Below are 19,069 nucleotides of genomic sequence, written 5' to 3' on the forward strand. Positions count from 1 at the left end.
GACCAGATAATAAATACCGAAACATATCGTAAAGAAATATCAGGGAATACGATCCTAAAGGCAGATAGCCACCATCCTACCTATACAATTAAGGGCATACCAGTAGAAGAATTTACACGTGCTCGTAGGAATTGTAGTACAGAGATGGCATTTAATAAAGAATGTGAAATCATCTGGAAGCGCCTAAAAATGAGGGGGTTATCCCCATTGAATGCAAAAAGTAAATTAAGATCAGAGTTGTTGGGTCTTACAATAAATCATAACAGAGGGAAAAATCACATAAATAAGAACAATAGTGCCCAAACAGAAAAAGAAATTGGAATATCAATAAAGAAACAGAAATATGTGAAGAAAAAAATAAAAAGTCTGACACACTTACTGTAATACAGGGAAAGGAATCCAAACCCGCACTTGTGCTAACCTATAGCCGCCAATTCCCTAAAATAAAAAGAATTATTGAAAAATGTCTCCCAATTCTCTATGAGAATAATATACTCCGGGAAGTTTTGAAAGATGGTTGCCAGATTGTTTCCAGGAGACCCAATAACCTGGGCACGACACTGTCACCATCTATGTATACATCAGCACACAAACAGATTCCACCGACCTGGCTTAAATATACAGGTTTTTCAAAATGCAGGGGTCAACGTTGCAAAACATGTAGAGTAGCAAATATAACTAAAGAATTTCACAACTCAACCCATTCTGATACTTTCCCTATTAAAAGCTATATTAATTGTAATACTGTAGGAGTAATTTACATAATCTCGTGCACACTGTGCGATTTCATGTATGTGGGATGTGCAATAGAAAATAGAAAGAGAGACTTACGGGAACATCTAAATTATATATCTAATCCCTCAATAACCGAGTATCCAATGCAGCGAATCATTTCATTAATGTACATAATTGCAGTCTCAGTGGTTTTTAATACATTTGCGTTTGAAAGAGTTACAACTCCACTGAGGGGGGGAAATATCAAACAGAAAATTCCCTCACGTGAAGCTTTTTGGGATCTGGAAACTCAACACTAGATATCCACAAGGTCTAAACTTCAGGAAAGGAACTGATGTATTTATATTGAGTTCTTAAATATATGATGTAACAAAGCCGGTTTTTTAATTGTTTTTATACTTATTTTATTTTTATATGTATACATATGTACATCCCTTTTTATGATGAGATGTGTTATGTTATGGGGTGGAGCCGACACTGTTTATAAGATATATGCATAGAAAAATAGATTAAGAGATAGATCTATTGAACCTTGTTCACATCATGCGATTTTTCAGTAGGCAGAATGATGATTACCCACACGGACAATACATACGATACTTCAGGAAAATCCTATGTAGTGGAGTGGACATTGTGTTATATAGCTGAGCTAATATTATTACAAAACACATGCATGAAAAAATCAGATTAAAGGATAGTCCACCGAACTTTGATCACACTATGCGATTTTCCTGGTGGGTTAAATGGGGATCACCCATAAGGAGAATATACAGTACAGACCAAAAGTTTGGACACACCTTCTCATTCAAAGAGTTTTCTTTATTTTCATGACTATGAAGGCATCAAAACTATGAATTAACACAGTGTGGAATTATATACATAACAAACAAGTGTGAAACAACTGAAAATATGTAATATTCTAGGTTCTTCAAAGTAGCCACCTTTTGCTTTGATTACTGCTTTGCACACTCTTGGCATTCTCTTGATGAGCTTCAAGAGGTAGCCCCCTGAAATGGTCTTCCAACAGTCTTGAAGGAGTTCACAGAGATGCTTAGCACTTGTTGGCCCTTTTGCCTTCACTCTGCGGTCCAGCTCACCCCAAACTATCTCGATTGGGTTCAGGTCCGGTGACTGTGGAGGCCAGGTCATCTGGCGCAGCACCCCATCACTCTCCTTCATGGTCAAATAGCCCTTACTTTCAACGTTTTCCCTCCCCAATTTTTCGGCTGACTGACTGACCTTCATTTCTTAAAGTAATGATGGCCCACTCGTTTTTCTTTACTTAGCTGCTTTTTTCTTGCCATAATACAAATTCTAACAGGTCTATTCAGTAGCCACCTGACTTCTCCTCAACGCAACTGATGGTCCCAACCCCATTTATAAGGCAAGAAATCCCACTTATTAAACCTGACAGGGCACACCTGTGAAGTGAAAAACCATTTCAGGGGACTACATCTTGAAGCTCTTCAAGAGAATGCCAAGAGTGTGCAAAGCAGTAATCAAAGCAAAAGGTGGCTACTTTGAAGAACCTAGAATATGACATATTTTCAGTGTTGTTTCACACTGTTTGTTATGTATATAATTCCACATGTGTTAATTCATAGTTTTGATGCCTTCAGTGTGAATCTACAATTTTCATAGTCATGAAAATAAAGAAAACTCTTTGAATGAGAAGGTGTGTCCAAACTTTTGGTCTGTACTGTATGTGATATTCAGGAAGATATGCTATAATATGTGGAATAATCGAGATGTGGACAGACAGAATGTGTTTATATAGTTTTTCGAACAAGACATGCATGCTTTCTGTTTCACTGCCAGCTCTCCCACACATGATCTCATGAATTATTTAATCATTTAATTTGATTTTATATGTCACGGGTGTGTTTTTGTTTGAATAGGTGTCTGACACGCTGATGAGTGGGCTCACCTTCTTTTTTCTTCCCAGCCCCGCCTTTGTGGGGAGGGGGGAGATAGAGGTTGAACCTATTTAACCGCCTCCGGACCGCCTAACGCAGGATCGCGTTCCGGAGGCGGCAGCTGCAGGCAGAGTCACGCATATATACGCGTCATCTCGCGAGACGCGAGATTTCCTGTGAATGCGCGCACACAGGCGCGCGCGTTCACAGGATCGGAAGGTGAGCGAGTGGATCTACAGCCTGCCAGCGGCGATTGTTCGCTGGCAGGCTGTAGATGCAATTTTTTTAACCCCTAACAGGTATATTAGACGCTGTTTTGATAACAGTGTCTAATATACCTGCTACCTGGTCCTCTGGTGGTCCCTTTTGCTTGGATCGACCACCAGAGGACACAGGCAGCTCAGTAATAAGTAGCACCAAACACCACTATACTACACCCCCCCTGTCACTTATTAACCCCTTATTAACCCCTGATCACCCCATATAGACTCCCTGATCACTCCCCTGTCATTGATCACTCCCCTGTCATTGATCACTCCATTCAGACGTCCGTATGTTTTTTACGGATCCACGGATACATGAATCGGATCCGCAAAACACATATAGACGTCTGAATGGGGCCTTACAGGGGGGTGATCAATGACAGGGGTGTGATCACCCCATGTAGACTCCCTGATCACCCCCCCTGTCATTGATCACCCCCCTGTCATTGATCACCCCCCTGTAAGGCTCCATTCAGACGTCCATATGTTTTTTTACGTATCCACGGATACATGGATCGGATCCGCAAAACACATACGGACGTCTGAATGGAGCCTTACAGGGGGGTGATCACCCCATATAGACTCCCTGATCACCCCCATGTCATCGATCACCCCCCTTGTAAGGGCTGGCTCCATTCAGAGGTCCGTATGTGTTTTGGCGGATCCACGGATCCATGGATCGATCCGCAAAACACATACGGACGTCTGAATGGAGCCTTACAGGGGGGTGATCAATGACAGGGGGGTGATCACCCATATAGACTCCCTGATCACCCCCCTGTCATTGATCACCCCCCTGTAAGGCTCCATTCAGACGTCCATATGTTTTTTACGTATCCACGGATACATGGATCGGATCGTCTGAATAGAGCCTTACAGGGGGGGTAATCACCCCATATAGACTCCCTGATCACCCCCCTGTCACAAGTGACCCCATTTTGGAAAGAAGACACCCCAAGGTATTTCGTGATGGGCATAGTGAGTTCATGGAAGTTTTTATTTTTTGTCACAAGTTAGTGGAATATGAGAATTTGTAAGGAAAGAAAATCAAAAAAAAAAATCATCATTTTCCGCTAACTTGTGACAAAAAATAAAAAGTTCTATGAACTCACTATGCCCATCAGCGAATACCTTAGGGTGTCTACTTTCCGAAATGGGGTCATTTGTGGGGTTTTTTCTACTGTCTGGGCATTGTAGAACCTCAGGAAACATGACAGGTGCTCAGAAAGTCAGAGCTGCTTCAAAAAGTGGAAATTCAAATTTTTGGTACCATAGTTTGTAAAACGCTATAACTTTTACCCAAACCATTTTTTTTTTACCCAAACATTTTTTTTTATCAAAGGACATGTAGAACAATAAATTTAGAGAAAAATTTATATATGGATGTCGTTTTTTTAAAAAAAAAAATTACAACAGAAAGTGAAAAATGACATTTTTTTGCAAAAAAAAATGAAAATTTTGATTAATAACAAAAAAAGTAAAAATGTCAGCAGCAATGAAATACCACCAAATCAAAGCTCTATTAGTGAGAAGAAAAGGAGGTAAAATTAATTTGGGTGGTAAGTTGCATGACCGAGCAATAAACGTCAAAGTAGTGTAGTGCAGAAGTGTAAAAAGTGGCCTGGTCATTAAGGGTGTTTAAGCTAGGGGAGCTGAGGTGGTTAAGGTCATGGCGGATCAGATACTTTCGATTATGACTATGAACAGAAGTGTTCGAAACCCGTAAATCGGGGAAGAGTGGGAACAGGTGGCACTGTATTTGTACATTTTTGAAATCTGGTGAAATAAAGACCGGGACCGAAAAACTTTCACAACTGGTGCTGGATCCTTTTCTTTCTACACGTGGATGTTTATCAGGACTTGCTTGGGTCTGTTCCGTGCACCTGTCTGCAGGATTGATGTGGGTGAGCTGGATTTTACAATTTCTATACTGAACTAACACCCAACATTGGAGAAAGCTGTTTAACTCCTGTCAATAGCAACTATGGCACCTAAGAAGTTTGATAGAGGTAGAAAGCTCCCTCTATCAGCCCAACAGCGTGGCTGCTATGCAGTTGTGATATGCCGATGGATTACCATATCGCAAAAAAAAGGCGCTATAATAATATAATACTAAGTATTTCAAAACTTTATATTAGCAATAAAATATAGCAGCTTCTAGTCCCCTAATGGGTTAGAATGATTAGTAAAATTAAGCTGAATACATTTTAATAAAAAATGTCTCAAAAAAATAAACCGAAATAGAAAATAAATAAATAAAACATTATTTGTACTGCACTGCACTGCAGCAAGTAAAAAAAAAACTATGGCAGATTAACTGTTATTTTTTCACTGATGCCCCCCCCCCCCCCCCCCCCCCCCACCAGACACACACACACACACACACACACACAAAGACACAAATTAGTTTGTGAATTTTATGCATTTCAATTTTGTGCCAATAACAAAAGCAACTCACAGTAATAAAATAAGCCTTTAAACAGCCGTGTCAATGGAGAAAAAAATAATAAAGTTACTCCTCAGAATGTGGCAACACATAAAACGTGGTTTCAGTGAGCAAAAATTCTAAAATAAAAACCCATGTGTGTGGCTTTGCCTGATCCTGGGGTGCTGGACAGTGAGGTTCTGTTTAACAATATAGCGTTTAGTGGGTAGTCATAACTTCAAGGCCTAACATGAACATTTGCTGGTCCTTTCTTTGAGGTTCACTGGTATGTTGTGATCTACTATTTAACCACCTCGTAGATTGTGTGTCTCTAGAAACCAGATTGTCACCCATGGATCAGTCATTGACCTGAAAGCTCGACTGGCACTGTGCTGACGCAGAGAAGGGGTAAAGTAGCATGATAGCCATAGCACAGTACCATTCTCCAGCCAGCCAGATGCTTCTGAAAATACATTATTATTATTATTATTATATTGTGCAGATTTCTTTTCTTAGAGATTCACCAGGATTATTATTCTTTTTTGTGGCACTGTAGGGATGCAGCCACCATCTTCCATGACTCCAACCATTCTTCTGTCCAAAGACAAAACGTCTCAACTGGTAATAGGTGGTTCTGGTGGCTTTAGGATAATAAGTGCCACTGCTCAGGTGAGTAAGTAAAGATACACCTATAGACAAAAGGAAATTTCAATTAGATTACTGCATAGGATTAGCAAAATGGAGGTCATTGACGAGATTCTATATACTCAGAGATATATGGTCCAGCTGAAAAAAAAGTCTGAGAAGTTATTGAGTGTCCTTGACAAATTCATAATTAGTTAACTGTTATCTCATCACACTTGGCTAATTTGCTATTCTTAACCGGTCTTCTTCCAATTGCAGTTTTGATTAGCTTTGGGGCTTATGCACACAACCGTTGAGTGTTTTGTGGTCTGCAAATTGCGGATTCGCAAAACACGGGTTCTGGCTATGTTCATTCCACATTTTGCGGAACGGAACGTCCAGGCCCTAATAGAACATTCCTATCCTTGTCCATAATGCGGACAATAATAGAACATGTTCTATTTTTTTGCGGACATATGAACACGGAATGCACACAGAGTAATTTCCATTTTTTTTTGCGGCCCCTTTGAAGTGTATGGTTCCGCATACGGGCTTAAAAAAAAAACGGAACGGACACAGGAAAAAGTAAGTTTGTGTGCATGAGCCCTTGGGCCCCATTTACATGACCGTATTTTTGGTCCACGTCCGATCCGCTTTTTTTTGCGGATAGGATGCGGGCCTATTCCTTTCAATGGGTCTGCAAAAAATGCAGACAGTGCTATCCGCATCCGTATGTTCGTTCCATAGCCCCACAAAAAATATAGAACATGTCCTATTCTTGTCTATTTTGCAGACAAGGATAGACATTGTTACAATGGATCCACAAGAAAAACATTTGCAACACAGACATTACATGAATGCTGTATTTTTTTGCGGATCTTATTTTTGCAGACCACAAAATACATATAGTGCACCCTTAGGGCTTGTTCACACAACCGTGCCGTGTTTTGTGGTCCGCAAAACACGGATGCCGCCCGTGTGCCTTCTGCAATTTGCGGAACGGAACAGGAGGCCCATTATAGAAATGCCTATTCTTGTCCACAAAACTGAGTGCTGTCCGCATCTTTTGCGGCCCCATTGAAATGAAGGCGGATGCGGACTAAAACCACGGTCGTGTGAACAAGCCTTAAGGGTACTTTCACACTTGCGGCAGGGGACTCCGGCAGGCTGTTCCGGCGGGTGAACGTGTCTGTTCCTGCCACTAGTTCCCGTGTGCCCCCGGACTACCGCTCCGTCCCCATTGACTATAATGGGGGTGGGGGCGGAGTTCCGGCGGCAGCGCACGCCAAGAGGCAGCCGGACTAAAAGTACTGCATGCAGTGTGAAACTAGCCTTAGGCTAAGTTCACATCACCATTTATCTTTCCTTTCTTCTGATCCGTCAGAAGAAGAGAGAGAGAGAAAATAAAAACAGGATCCTGTAAAAAGAATAGATTCTGTTGCATCAGTTGTCATCCGTTTGAGCCATTTCCATCTGAGATGACAACTGATGCAACAGGATCAGTTTTTTTACTGGATCCTGTAAAAAAACAAACGGATCCTATGCATAACTGATGCAACAGGATCCTGTTTTTTATTTTTTTCTCTCTCTCTTCTTCTAACTGATCAGAAAAAAAGGAAAGCTAAACGGTGATGTGAACTCACCCTAACGCTGCGTTCACACTTGAGCTCTGTATGCGCGATTGTATGCGCGTTTACAATCGCGGCTCCGGAACAAGCGAACGCCCATTGTCGCTCGTTCCTGGAAGTCTATGTACGGAAACGCGCAACAAGACGCCCCAAAGAAGCTCCTGTACTTCTTGGGGCGTCGGGCGTTTTACAGCTCAGGTGAGAACCATGCCCATAGGGAAGCATTGGTTCTTGCCTGTTGAGCGTTTTACAGCGCGTAGGAACGTGCTGTAAAACACTCAGGTGTGAACCCAGCGTTAGCGTGCTTTGCTGTCTGTATTTTAGGCTCTATTCAGACTCCTGTCAGGGAGGTAACTATAACAAATAGGACCCACACTCAGGGGGATTTGACCATAATTTCACCCTTTGTAATGGTATGAATGAAATCCTCAGTTAAATATTGCAGTGCATATTCCACTACAGCAGCAGCTACAAGTCTGAAAATCTGTGCTCTGCTCTAGGGCTTATGCATGGGTCACATTTCATCTTTTTGCCTGGGTGGTTTCACTACTTTTCCATATTTATGGATAGAAAAAAAACACTAATGACCTTAAAGGGCATATCCCATTATTAATGTAAAAAATGAAAATCCGAGATATAATGCATGACAATCTCATTCTAGCAAAGCTAGGACCAGCCCTGTACATCACATGGATCTAGAGATCTCCCCATTCATTGCTCCAATTGTTCTTCTAGATTTATATCAAGCCAGCAACTCAGGAGCATATCCTTTCTCAAGATGTGTGTCCTTGTTCAGGGGACATGTCTTTTCTGTTACAGCTCTCCCTATCACAGCTTAGGGGTGTGCCCTTTCGGTTGTCGATCTATCCTGTAACTGTTTACAGCTTCTAACAGTAGATAGTCTGGGGGACAGTTGAAAGATGGAAATAAGTATGTGTGACCACCTCAGCAAAGTGGACTGGACAAAGAAATAAGGAAAAGACAAACAGAAAGTGGCGCTATAGTGATACATTTTATAAAATAAAGTGGCTATACAAAATTTTTAATTACATCCAATTTGAAAAATGTAGAATAGTTTATGTGGTACAACCCCTTTAATGAAAATGACCTATTGGCCATAATGGTTTATGTGTTAATGAATGCATCTCCCATATCTCTGTTTAACTATGCAGATTGGCATTACTAAACCTGAGCTTTGATAAATTCCATAAGTGCCATACGTTTTCACATTTTTTCACGTTACACCCACAACCTTAAATGTATTGTATTCAGATTTTATGTGATAGACCAACACAAAGTATCAAGTATATGAAAATACATGGTTTTTAAAAATTTTAATAAATAAAAATCTGAAAAGTGGGACTGCATTTGTATTCAGCCCCTCTGAGTCAATACTTTGTAGGACCACCTTTCACAGCAATTACTGCTGCAATTTGGGGTATGTCTCTACCTATCTAGAGGCTGAAATTTTTGCTCCTCTTTGCAAAAGAGCTCAAGTTCAGTCAGATTAGATGAAGAACGTCTGTGAACAGCAATTTTCAAGTCTTGCCACAGATTCTGAATGGTATTTTGGTCTGGACTTTGACTGGACCATTCTAACACATGAATACGCTTTGATCTAAACCATTCCATTGTAGCTCTGGCTGTATGTTTAGGGTTGTTGTCCTGCTGGAAGGTGAATCTGTCACGTTCGGGTGTGGGAAGAAAACACCACACTGAACATAGGAGGGAAAGGGGTGAGGAATAAGACCTGGAAACTAGGGAAGGAGATGGACACCTCCTAGTAAAACCCTAATCAATGTCCTGACTAACTACCAGTATGAACAGACCCCAGAGGTAGGTGAGTTCATACACCGGAATTCCTAGTGTCCTAACTCACCCTATAGGACCCTGGTACTAATGTCAGGACTGAGACTACCTGTTCCTCCAAAAGGAAGGACGAACAGGAGTCTCCCTCAGGCCTTAATACAAATGACAGGGAAATGCAACACACAAAATAACCCAAACAAAATACAAAAGGGAAAGAAAACACTTAACTTCAAGTGGCTATGGCAGCACCAGGAACTCAGCTAAGATCCACACACCAGCTATCCACAACTCAAACAGAAGCTATAAACCGCATAGCATAGTGGGAGAAACAACAATTAATAGAGAAGGTTAATTGACCATAATAGCCACACCTGGGGAGAGAAGGAGTGGCAAGCACCAGAAACAACACAGACGTAATTTGATCCAAACAGAAAACATGTCAGATCAAACCACGTGTTGCCAGTCTCACCGATCTCCTACCACCTGTCACGGGAACGTCCGTGACAGTACCCCCCCCCTCCTTCTACGGGTGACCTCTGGGCACCCAGACTAACCTTATCCAGATGAGACCTGTGAAAGGCTTTCACCAAACGACTGGCATTCGAGTCAGATGCCGGTACCCACATCCTCTCTTCTGGTCCATAACCCTTCCAGTGAACAAGATACTGAAGAGATCTACGGAGAACTCGAGAGTCAATAATCTTGGCGATCCGGAATTCCAAACTGTCGTCCACCATGTCAGGAGCAGGTGGCAAGGAGGACGACTTCAAAGGTTCAACATATCTCTTCAACAAAGATTTGTGAAACACATTATAAATTTTCAGAGTCTGAGGAAGTTCAAGACGAAAAGCTACAGGATTAATAATGGCAGAGATCTTATATGGACCAATAAACCTTGGACCCAACTTCCAAGAAGGAACCTTCAACTTAATATTTCTTGTGGACAGCCACACAGAATCACCCACTCTTAGGTCTGGACCATTCATACGTTTCCTGTCAGCCACACGTTTATACTTGTTGCCAATATTCATCAAGTTATTTAGAATTTTCCGTCATATAGAAGACAATGATAATCAAAAGCATTCCTCCTCAGGAACAGTGATGGCCAGTTCGCAGTGTTCGCCAGCGAACACATGCGGGCTACCATCTTTAGTAAGGTCCGATTTTTTTGCGATTTCATTGGTGAGGCACTTGAGTTTATCCTAACCAATAACGTGTTTCAGTTTGGAGATGAGTGGTATAGGCAAAAGCTGGGTACGGGTATGGGGACCCCCGTATCTTGTACGTTCGCTAATATGTACCTTGCTAGGTTGGAGGATAAGTATGTATACTCTACAACCAATCCATTTTTACCCAAGTTGAAGGCGTATTTACGCTTTGTGGATGATATTTTCATAGGTGTGGGAGGGTACAGAAATTCAATGCAAAGATTTTGTAAAGTATCTCAATACTAACGACATGGGAATGACATTCACCCTCAATTTTGGGGGGAAGAGTCTTCAATTCCTGGATGTGGCTGTCGTGGCTGAGGGCGATGAGTTGGTCACGGAGGGCTTCCGCAAGCCCACGGCGACCAACTCCTTTCTCCACTACGGCAGCTTCCACCCTCGGAGTGTTAAGAAGGCCGTACCATACGGCCAATTTATTAGACTCAGGCGCATTAATAGTAGAGATAGTGGGTACCAAAAACAAGCACTAGATTTAAGGCAGCGTCTATTGGCCAGAGGCTATCCAGAGGACCTGCTTAATAAAGATATGAAAAGAGTGCAGTCCTTTTCCCAGGAGGATTTAATAAGGAATGGTACACGTAGAGAGAAAAAAGGAATGAAACAGATGGGGGATGTTAGAGGGGATCCGAGGTTTGCATTCTTCTTTAAATACAGTCCCATGGCCGAACGTATACGTTCAGTGATACACAAAAATTGGGACACTTTAAGGAGAGATGCAACCTTGGCTAAACTAACAGAACAAAAGCCTATTATATCCTTCAGAAGAAGTCACACAATCAAGGATAGGCTTGTAAGGAGCAGGTTCCAGACTAGTAGAAGGGGTAACTGGCTCAGGAGCAGTATCCCAGTTGGCAACTTTCGCTGCGGCACCTGCTCATTTTGTGCAAATAACTCTCAAAAGAAATACTTCGAGTTTGGTGGCACCCAACATAGAGTCAAAAGCTTCATTAATTGCAGGAGCACCTATGTAGTGTACCTGCTGCAATGTGATTGCAGCCGATTCTATGTTGGGAAAACGATCAGGTGTCTCTTTGAGAGAGTAAGAGAACATTTTAATTCTGTGAAAACTGGTAAGGGCTGCCCCAGGTTTATAGAACACGTAAGGAACATACATGGAGGCAGAACTGACTGTATTTCCTTCATGGGGCTTGAGACTGTGCCTACCCTTCTGCAGGGGGGAGACAGACATCGTCTCCTCCTGCAGAGGGAAGCGAGGTGGATCCTGCGCACTCAGGCCCTGGGTGAGCTGGGGTTAAATGACAGGAACGATCTAAGTTCCTTTTTGTAGCTATATACTGTTGCAAACACTAATCTTTTGTGTCACTGTATTATATTAGTATAGAAAAGTGAGGGGGCACTCCAAAAAGGGATCACTAGATTGGTATAGTACAGATATTTATTAATATTTTAAGAACACACCCTTAAAACCATTAAAACATACATAAAACACATAAGCAAAACGTCATTGGTATCAATCTGTATGAAGTTGGCGATGCTAACAATATGATGGTATTGCGGTGGTAAAAGCAAGATGAATGTCCCAATATGAGTCCTATTCATATGCTGCAATAGTGTAGCAATTCCACTGTGGCCAATGACGTTGAAGCAATAGTGATACTAATCAATAACGGCCCTGTGGCCCAGTCCTAATGGAGCAATAATGATGGTGTCCCTTGATCCAATATTCTGGACAAGCAGAGATATATGCCAAATTCGGAGACTGAACTCCAGCTACTTACAGTCTCTCGTCGCTTCCAGTGTTCCGGTCTTACCCTTCCTGGCTGACTCTCCGCAGCGCTGATTTCCAGGCGGCCGTACACTCTCAGCGTCTCACGTGGTGTGCTCGGCCCAGACGTGGCGTCCCACGTGACCTGGTTGTCTAGGGTGTCGGCTGGACGCTGAATTGACGTCACTGGTATGCGACTTGAGCTCCGGTTCTATGCCGGGGAAGAATCTCATGTAGCAATGTCTTTGTTGTAGAAAGCTTTCTTACTCTTTCCAGGAATCCACGTTCACTCTGTCTTTTCAGACGCGTTTCAGGGTCATACACCCCTTCCTCAGTGTATTATATTGCCTGCTATTTGCCGTTTTTTGCATTGCTTGTTTTGATACATTTGTACTAACCTTGAATGAAGGCACAGCTGTTTTGTCAATTACACTGACAATCACTGGTGCCGTTATAAAAGGGTGATGCGCAACACATGCGCCGACGCAGAGCCTGAGGAAGCGCTTGTCAGCGCGAAACGGCCGTCGCTCTTCTCATGCGTGCTTAGAATTGTCTACCCCTCTGCTTGTTGGAATAAAGTACCCGCTTGATTTTCATCACACTGGTGAGTGCCGCTGCATATTCATTTCTCCCCTACTGCATTTAATTAGAATCTCTCTGCTATCAGCAGCTGAGCACCGCCGTCAGTGTGAAGTCTCTGAGCAGCCTGTTACTTGTTTCCTGCTGATCCAAGTCGGACTGTGTATGAAACTGTGCCGCCCCTGTCTCTCTCTTTCGTTATTTAGTAAGGTTAGACTCACCCGTCCGGCAATGCACAGGTAAGCCCTTACCTGTGCCTGTGCCGCGAGCCGGTCTGAAATCAAATGTGGTCACTGGGAGCAGGCAGTTCCGAGAAACAGCTGCCAGGGGCCTTCATCGGGCTGTTCTCGGAACTGCCTGCTCCCGGTGACCGCAAACTGGCCATCACTGAGGAATACCGGAAGTATCCGAACCAGAGAATGTGCCAAATTGCGGGTAAAACCCATATTCCCCAAAAAATGGAGACTTGCCAGTGGACATCCTGTCTACGATTGTTTTTGGCAAACTCTGCCAAAGACAAAACGAGGACCATTCCTCCTGGTTCTCAGAGACAAAACATCTTAAGTAAGTCTCCAGACTGATTAGTGCGCTCAGTCTGTCCATTCGTCTGAGGATGAAAAGCAGAAGAAAAAGACAGTTGTACCCCCAGCCGAGTACAGAACGCATTCCAGAATCTGGACACAAACTGAGTCCCACGATCCGAGACCACGTCAGAGCGAATGCCATGAAATTTCACAATGTTGTCAACAAACACTTGCGCAAGTGTTTTAGCATTAGGTAGGCCAGGCAATGCTATAAAGTGCACCATTTTAGTAAAACAATCAACTACCACCAGAATAACTCTTTTCAGACGAATTAGGCAGATCAGTAATAAAATCCATAGACAAGTGAGTCCATGGTCTGGACGGTATGGGCAACGGAAGTAGAGATCCAGAAGGTCGAGTATGTGTCACCTTAGCGCGTGCACAGATACTACAGGCCGACATAGTCCTCAACAAAAGAAGTAACAGTGGCTACACCTGATGAATAGATACGGATATGGTGCTCACTCTGCAACCCACCCCAAGTTGCCAAGGAAAAAAATTTAAAATCTAAAAGGACTGTTGGAGGGCACACAAAAAATCTGGTTCAATACGGACTTAAATGAATAAATTATTTTTAATGAACATGCAACCCTAAAGTGTATAAATATATATATATAACACACCATAAATATTAAAAACAATACCACTTCATAAAATAGGTGACAACCTACACAGCTCACCATGCACACATAAATCTGAGGTGTATATATAAATGTACATGTGATCAATAGAGCGCGTGTAGTCGCACCACAATTAAAGCGCACAAATCTATATGTAATCCAAATGATGGTGAGTGTCTTATGATTGGTCACTTAAAGATGCGTAGTTTTGAGGAGATTAAACCATTCGTCCTCAAAGTGATATCAACACTTAGCAATTTTGGCTGATTCACTAAGAGTTCATATCTCCATATCCGTGGCTATCTGTGAAAGAATATAGAAGAACGTGCCTCTGCAATCGCTGTTGTTTGTATATTGGCAGTCATACATATAAGGTAGCGTATCCAGAAAATATCCTCCGATATATTGCAATTTTTTGCGGCTTTACACCGCATATGTCAGATGACAAAGAAAAGGCAACCTTGATCTCCTCACAGTTCAAACAGGACTCCGTGGTCCACTTCTTACACCCAAGTAGGTTAAAATACGGACGCATACACACAAAGATCTTTAGTGTAGGTTACCAGTCCGATGGGTGTTGCGGCTACACACTCTGAGTCTCGCTGTGGAGATGGGGAGTCGGCGTTGAGTCGTTCGGTGTGGAGTCGCGCTGTGCTCGCACTACGTGGCGTCCCACGTGTGCTAAAGTTGATCACCTGACGACTTGTTTGCCAGCAATTCCGCCGTAGTCTGCCGTAATGCCAGCCTCTAAGCAGCTGGATGCGGGAGGAAAGGAGAGCCAAGGATATTATTTGTTAGTTATAGATCTTTGCTGCAAGTCTTTGATGTAATGGCTGTCTTTTTGCTCTTGCTGTATAGCAAACGCGTTTCGGAACTTAACTGTTCCTTCTTCCGTGGTTAACAGCAATGCATATTGTGGTGGTCTTTTTATAGGGTTTCTGCCCCACTTAATTGAGATTTAACCATGTCAAAACCAAAGCCTGGATCGGATCAGAGCCTTCCAATAAACAACTCACAATCCATCAAACAATCATTAATATCTAAAATATAGAGTTAGAACCATAAGAACTACATCAGATCATTTAAGAGATGTTCATTTTATAAAAAAAACACATGTGCGTTTCAGATGCGATACCAATGTGTTTTTTTGGATAATGTATAAAAACAGGGATTTTATGTATCCCCATATAAAATACCTCAGATCCAATAAAAAAATATTCATTTATCCAAAAAACGCGTCTGCGCTTCCAATGCGTTTTTTTCGCTTAGTTGTGTAAAAAGTATAAAAGACTTAAAAGAGGGGATTTACTGAGGCCCCCATAACATTTGTCTATACTGACTCAGTAAAAGTATAAAAATATATACAAATACACTAAATATGCACTTTGCTCAATCAGACTCAATAGGATGTCAATGACTAAGGTTATATTCACGTCAATAGACATTCTTTGTAGGATTTGGATTTGGACATCAGGGACGGTTTATCTTGTAACTCGGTAGATGTTATCTATTTATTAGAATGTCCCTGCCACAAGCAATATGTGGGCAGGACAAAACAGGACAAAAAGAGGATAGCAGAGCGTATGTTTAACATCAAAAAAGGGTACAAGTTACATTCAGTGTCCAAGCATTATAAAGATGTTCACAATTATGACCCCTCTTCATTAAGATATATAGCCTTTGAAAAAATATCTAGGCCATGGAGAGGGGGTAACCATATCTCTAAGATGTCCAGGATTATGTCAAAGAGAATTTTTGAGTTTAACACTTTGGCTCCAAGAGGACTCAATGCAGAATTGGAATTGTTTGGATTTTTGTTGGATGGGGCGGACGCGGGCCCGTGATGGGGTAGACGGGGGTGTTGTTTGTACTTCCGCCTCCCGGCCCTGCCTCCGCCCTCACTGCGACAAATCCAAATCCTACAGAGAATGTCTATTGAAGTGAATATAACCTTAGTCTTTGACATCCTATTGAGTCTGATTGAGCAAAGTGCATATTTAGTGTATTTGTATATATTTCAGTATAGACAAATGTTAGGGGGGCCTCAGTAAATCCCCTCTTTGAAGTCTTTTATACTTTTTACACAACTAAGCGAAAAAAACGCATTGGAAGCGCAGACACGTTTTTTGGATAAATTAATTTTTTTTATTGGATCTGAGGTATTTTATATGGGGATACATAAAATCCCTGTTTCCTGTTCGTCCTTGGCAGCACACACCAAAGGGTTAAGTCCCCTAGGTACAACCAGAATAGAGACCAATTAGCAAGCAATAGATTGATTAATTGCATAGTACCTCCCAGTATAAAGCACCACAGAGCACACAGAGCCATGTATTTTATTTTCTCTAGGCACTTGAAGAGACCACAACTCCCACAGTTATCCCCTCCCAGGTGTGATACTTTTAGTCCCTCACCCTGAAGATGGTTGCGAGAGTGTTTTCCCCAGTGCAGTCGGCAGCACCTCGCTCCATTCTCTGCTTGCCTCCCTCTGCATGGTGTGGGTTGAGGTTGAGGCAGCAGAGACGTGCGCTATAGCGGAGGCGCAGGTGCGAGATGATACTGGGGAATCGCGACGTCTCGCGCATGCGCACTCCCGCTGGCGCGTCCCGGAAGTATTTAACACCGTGGCACAGTTACCATGGGCGCTCGCCAGGACACTACTCCCACTGCTTGCCGAGGTAAGTAAGGTTGGCGTATGGGGATAACATGCTTGGCAAGATCTGGCATAGGTTTGATGCGGCTGTCTCTTCCTCTGTGCACACTCTTTGGTGGTGTTGGGGTGAAGGAATGATTTTTTACTGATACTCCTTATCTATTATTAGATGTCTGCCTCCCCAGAGGAATCTCTTAAGAGAAAAAGAAAATCCAGACACCGCTCCTGCAGGAATTGTGAACAACCTATGCCAGATGATGCGTTTTCTGATCTGTGTCAGGGCTGCACTTCTGAGTCTCCTCCCTCCCAGAATAATGACTTTCTGCTCTGGTTTAAGGATCAGCTATCATCTGTTTTTAATGAAGTCAGAGCCTCCAATAAAAAAACCAAAAAATCTCATGGAACCTCAGAACCACAGTTTGCCTTATCCTCTGACAGTTCCTTGTCTGAGGGAGAGATAGACTCAGATTCTGAGGATATGGAGGACACTATGCTGTTCCATAAGGAGAACCTAGGGGATCTTCTCAAAGCAGTCAAGCACACTATTGAATCTAGTAGAGATATTTCTAATAAGTCAAAATGTGACAAGCTGTTTTACTTTCCTAAATCAGGATGCAAAGCTTTTCCAGGGCACCCGCTGCTCAATGATTGGCTAAGGCAGGATTGGGATAAACCGGATAAGAAACCGGATCCCAGTTCCAGATTCAAACATACATATAAATTAGCGGACGACACATGTAAAGATTGGATGTCAGTCCCTAAAGTAGACCTTCCAGTGGCCAGATTGTCAAGGAGGGTGCTTTTTTCTTCTGAGGAGACTTCCTTGATCAAGGATCCAGTAGACAAGAAGGCGGAGTCTTTTTTGAAAAAAGCATATTCGTCCACTTCTTCTTCTTGTGTACCGGCCCTAGCCTCTGTGCCAGTGGCAAGATCTCTGCGGATCTGGCTGTCCCAATTATCTCATGACCTGGAAGATGGGGTTCCAAGGGAAGAAATTTTAAAAAATATCCCGGTTATGAAACATGCATCCGAATTCTTGTGTGATTCTCCATTAGATTCATTAAAGTTTGCATCACGTTCTTTGGCTCTCACTAATGCCGCCAGAAGGGCCATATGGATTAAGCAGTGGTCAGGTGACCTCTTGTCAAAGTTCCACTTTTGTAATCTTCCATTCCAGCCCACGTCCTTGTTTGGCCCTCAGTTGGAAAAAATTCTGCAGTCATTAAATGACAGCAAGACTGCTAAATTCCCAGAAACAAGAAGGAAGCCTTCCAGATCTTTTCGTTTCCAGAGAAGAAGATCTCCTAGATTTCGGAACAAACAGCAGTTTGACAGACAAAGAAGATTCCGTAACAACAGACAGGAGAGACCTGACTTCAGGAAAAAAGATAAGAAGCCCGCAGAACAATGACGCCAGGCCTCAGCCCCGGGTAGGAGCAAGATTAAAAGAATTCACCGCAGCGTGGAAGAACACGTCAAACGACGCCTGGGTCATTTCCACTATCCAGAGAGGTTATGTCCTGGAATTTTCAAAAATCCCTCCAGACCGGTTTCTTATAAACCAGACAAATCCAGTGATCCTTCAACTGTTAGAAGAATTCACAGAGAAGGCAGCATTGGAGCCAGTTTTCCCGGTACCCAAACCAGGGAACAAGTGGAGGCTAGTAGTGGATCTAACATACCTAAACAAGTATATTGCCAAGAAGAGGTTCAGAATGGAATCAATCCGATCAGTGATCTCGCTATTAGAGGAGAACAGCTACATGGCATCAGTAGATCTCCAAGATGCGTATTTACACATTCCAATCCTTCCCAAGCATCGGAAGTATCTAAGAATAGCGATTCGAACTCAATACAGAACATCGCATCTTCAGTTCACCTGTTTACCCTTCGGGATATCATCGGCACCCAGGGTGTTCTCAAAAGTAGCAGTGGTCCTGACAGAAGCATTGCACCTCAAAGGCATATGTTGCATACCGTATCTAGACGACTGGCTTCTGATAGCAAACTCTGCAGCTCAACTATCAACAGATTTGAAAGAAGCTCTACTAATGCTCCAGAATCATGGGTTCTGGGTAAATCACAAAAAATCTCAACTTGTTTCTTCTCAGGAGATAAAGTTTCTGGGATTCATTCTGAATTCAAAGAAAATGAATGTCAGGTTATCCGCAGAAAGGATAATAGCTATCCAGAAACAGGCCTCACACCTGATCTCTGCCCCCAGAGTAACATTTCGGCAGGCCATGTCTCTACTGGGTCGGTTAACTTCCTCAGTGGA

At 42.6% G+C, this 19,069-nt stretch overlaps 1 protein-coding gene across 1 annotated transcript in view; it reads left to right on the plus strand.

The window, feature by feature from the left end:
- Positions 1-19,069, plus strand: part of GGT5 (gamma-glutamyltransferase 5) — a 130,344-nt gene that overhangs the window by 99,863 nt on the left and 11,412 nt on the right. Inside the window, 1 exon segment of the mRNA XM_040419672.1 lies at positions 5,896-6,008. Coding sequence (XP_040275606.1) covers positions 5,896-6,008 — 113 coding nt within the window.

Source organism: Bufo bufo, chromosome 2 (assembly GCF_905171765.1).
Source record: "Bufo bufo chromosome 2, aBufBuf1.1, whole genome shotgun sequence".
NCBI classification, from domain to species: Eukaryota; Metazoa; Chordata; class Amphibia; order Anura; family Bufonidae; genus Bufo; species Bufo bufo.